This window comes from Octopus bimaculoides, chromosome 19 (assembly GCF_001194135.2).
Source record: "Octopus bimaculoides isolate UCB-OBI-ISO-001 chromosome 19, ASM119413v2, whole genome shotgun sequence".
In the NCBI taxonomy this organism is placed as follows: Eukaryota; Metazoa; Mollusca; class Cephalopoda; order Octopoda; family Octopodidae; genus Octopus; species Octopus bimaculoides.
Genome location: NC_068999.1, coordinates 26,219,677 through 26,223,292, shown reverse-complemented (window position 1 = coordinate 26,223,292; position 3,616 = coordinate 26,219,677). Strand labels below are relative to the sequence as shown.

The following is a 3,616-nucleotide window of genomic DNA, read 5'->3' as shown; positions in this document are numbered from 1 at the left end:
TAATGTCAGTGTGCATACAAGACAGAGTGTAAGCACCCTGAGAGAAAAGTTGGGCATAAGAAGCATCAGATGTGGTGTGCAAGAGAGATGACTGTGTTGGTATCGTCACGTGTTGCGTATGGATGAGGACAGCTGTGTGAAAAAGTGTCACACCCTAGCAGTAGAGGGAACCTGTGGAAGAGGTAGACCCAGGAAGACCTTGAATGAGGTGGTGAAGCACAACCTTCGAACATTGGCCCTCACTGAGGTGATGACAAGTGACTGAGACCTTTGGAGATATGCTGTGCTTGAGAAGACCCAGCAAGCCAAGTGAGACTGTGACCATGGCTTATGCAAATGCAGCATAACCATTCCATTTAAGAGTACCCTTTAATCATTGGGCAATAAACTGCGCTTGCGAAGACCCTGTTGAGGCAAGTGAAGTTGTTGTTGTGGCCGATGACAGTACCACCTGATTGGCACCCGTGCTGGTAGCACATAAAAAGCACCATTCGAGTGTGCTTGATGCCAGTGCTGCCTGACTGGTCCTGTGCGGGTGGCATGTAAAAAGTATTATTCAAGTGTGATCGTTGCCACTGCTGCCTGACTGGCTCCCATGTCAGTGGCACGTAAAAAGCACCATTCATGCATGTTTGATGCCAGTGTCAGCTGACTGGTCCCAGCCGGTGGCACATAAAAAGCACTATTCAAGCAAGGTCATTGCCAGTGCTGTCTGACTAGCTCCCATGCCGGTGGCACGTAAAAAGCACCATTCAAGTGTAGTCAATACCAGTACTGCTTGACTGGCCCTCGTGCCAGTGGCACATAAAAAGCACCCACTACACTCTCGGAGTGGTTTGCTTTAGGAAGGGCATCCAGCTGTAGAGACTTTGCCAGATCGGATTGGAGCGTGGTGCAGCTCTCCAGCCTTGCCAGTCCTCAGTCAAACCGTCCAACCCATGCCAGCATGGAAAGTGGATGTTAAATGACGATGATGATGATGATAGATATATAATATCATCATCATCATTTAACATCTGCTTTCCATACTTGCATAGTTTGGAGAGTAGCTGGCAAGCCAGAGGACTATGCCAACTGTTTGCTTTGGCATGGTTTCTACGGCTGAAATGCCCTTCTAATTCCAACCACTTTACAGAGAAACATAGGTTTTGCTGTAGTGGAGATACACAACTACACTAGTTGGAAAAGAGAGAGAGAGAGAAAGAAGATGTATCAAAGCATACCCTCAAGTTACAGAGAGGGGTATATAAGGGAAATGGTACAGAGGATTGGATAGGGTGAGAGATGGTGAGGAGGGGAATGCCGTGAGTGATCACAGGTGGAGGAAGGTGGAATTAGAAAGATAAGTTACAGGGTAGAGAGATTCATCAGGAATGAATATATATATATATATATATATATATATATATATATATATATCCCTTGCTGAGATTTGAAGTAGTTCCATGAAATTCTTCCAACTGTTTGCTAATCTTGTATCTAATAAGATAGCAGAAATTTTGTCCCCTAGCTACTCTACTATTACTGACTATAATTTATATTCCCTTGGTAACAGAACTTTGCACCATAGCTACCCTACAACTCTCACAAGCAATAATTCATACCACCTATGTAACAGAACTTTATACCCTAGCTACTCTGCTATCTCTGTTACCAAGAAGCTCTATTATTATTGTTACCAGCACAAGACAGCAGATGCCACTAACCTACTCTTTCAAATAACTTATTCATAATAACACATCTAAAAAAAAAAATATTATTTACACTTCAAATGACCGATTTTCACATATCCAGTTGCATTGTTCACTTTTTTCTATTTTAGCTATTCTGTATTTGTATAAAATGAATCATATAGATCTTATGAATATATTGTGTTAGTACATTTCAAGTCTATAGCATTTTATATAGGTATAAGGATAGCATTGATATGTCTAATAAGGTCATTACTGTATCAATAGTGCATTTTTTTACAACTGATAAAAAGAAAAGCCAAGATTTCTGTCCAAATCAATGTTTATCATGATCTGTGTTATCTTATCTGTTTCTTTGACATAATAGTTGAAGTAGTTGGGTTAACTTGTGGGACGCTACTTAAACAGTAATAAAACAATAGTTGAGATTAGTTTTTAACTTGTGTTATATTATAGACACAGATCCTCTCTGCTTCATCTTTCTTGAACTTGCTTTGCATTAAAAAGAAACTTTCTCTTGCAAGAGAGGGTGTTTGAGATAATGAGGGTGCAGTCTGGAAGGAGTATGCTGGATGAGCATTTTGGTTGTCCAGATGTTGATGGTCAGATCAAAGCAACCATATACCTTCTTGAATCTATTAACTTACTGTTGCATCTCCTCGTATACAAGCTGGTGAGGCATTGTTCTCTATGTACTGCTGTTATCTACGTGACATTAGTCAGTTTTTGTAAATGGAGTTTGGACTGATTGCAGTATCCTCCACCGACACTTCTGGAAGTCTGTCCCAGCAAACCAAACACATAGTGTTTCAAGCTGTCATTGTTTCAGCATTATACTTTAGATGTGAAACATAGACACTGTACCATCAAGACATCAAGAAACTTGAGTACTGAAGAGTTTAAAATGGGCAAGTTATGCCACCAGTATTGCCATCCTTGAGAAAGCTAAAGCCAAGCCATCATTATGAAACATTAGCTCAGATGGCCAGGCCATGTATATCATATAAGTGATCTTATGTATACATATTGGTTTCAAATTTTGGCACAAAGCCAACAATTTTGGGAGAGATGCTAAATTGATTAAATTGACCCTAGTGCTCAACTGGTACCTATTTTATCGAACCTGAAAGGATGAAAGGCAACCCTGGTGGCATTTGAACCCAGAATGTAAAGAGGGGCAAAATTCCATTTGGCATTTTGCCTGTCATGCTAACAGTTCTGCCAGCTTGCTGCCTTATCTTATGTATATATATATTAAAACTACGTCTACTCTAAATCTATTCTAGCAGAGCTGACCCAAGGCTGCTCATCCACAACAAATGTACAAAATAACATAAACCTGTTTAAATTTCCAGACTGAAGTGGACTTCACTTCTCTCTCTTATGAAGTCAATAAAATTATTACCTGAGTATTGAGATCGACATACTCAAATAAAACCTTTGAAGTTGGTGCCTCAGAGACTGAAACTAATGAAAGAATGAAAGAAAACTCTGAAATGTTATTGAGAAAAAAACATTAGACTTACTGAACTGCTGTCTATGGTATATAAGGTTTGAATTTTCACAGCTGAAGCTGAATAATTTATCATTAATTACTTTTCTTCTATATTTCAGGAATGCATTCATTGAGATATTTTTCTTTAAATTCAGCTCAAGCAGGTAAGTGAATATCATTTATATTCTTTTATTCTTTTACTTGTTTCAGTCATTTGACTGTGGCCGTGCTGCAGCACCGCCTCAAGGGGTTTTAGAGCCTAGTACTTATTCTATCGGTTTTCTTTTGCTGAACTGCTAAATTGGATGTAAACACACCAACATTGGTTGTCAAGCAAATGTGGTAGGGGACAAACACAGATACAAAGACATATACACATAAATATATATATATATATATATATATATATATATATATATATATATATATA

General features: G+C 38.8%; 1 protein-coding gene across 1 annotated transcript in view; it reads left to right on the top strand.

The window, feature by feature from the left end:
- Window positions 1-3,616, top strand: part of LOC106883270 (trifunctional enzyme subunit alpha, mitochondrial) — an 83,861-nt gene that overhangs the window by 19,264 nt on the left and 60,981 nt on the right. Inside the window, exon 2 of the mRNA XM_014934213.2 lies at window positions 3,306-3,350. Coding sequence (XP_014789699.1) covers window positions 3,306-3,350 — 45 coding nt within the window. The remainder of the gene's footprint in view (window positions 1-3,305; window positions 3,351-3,616) is intronic.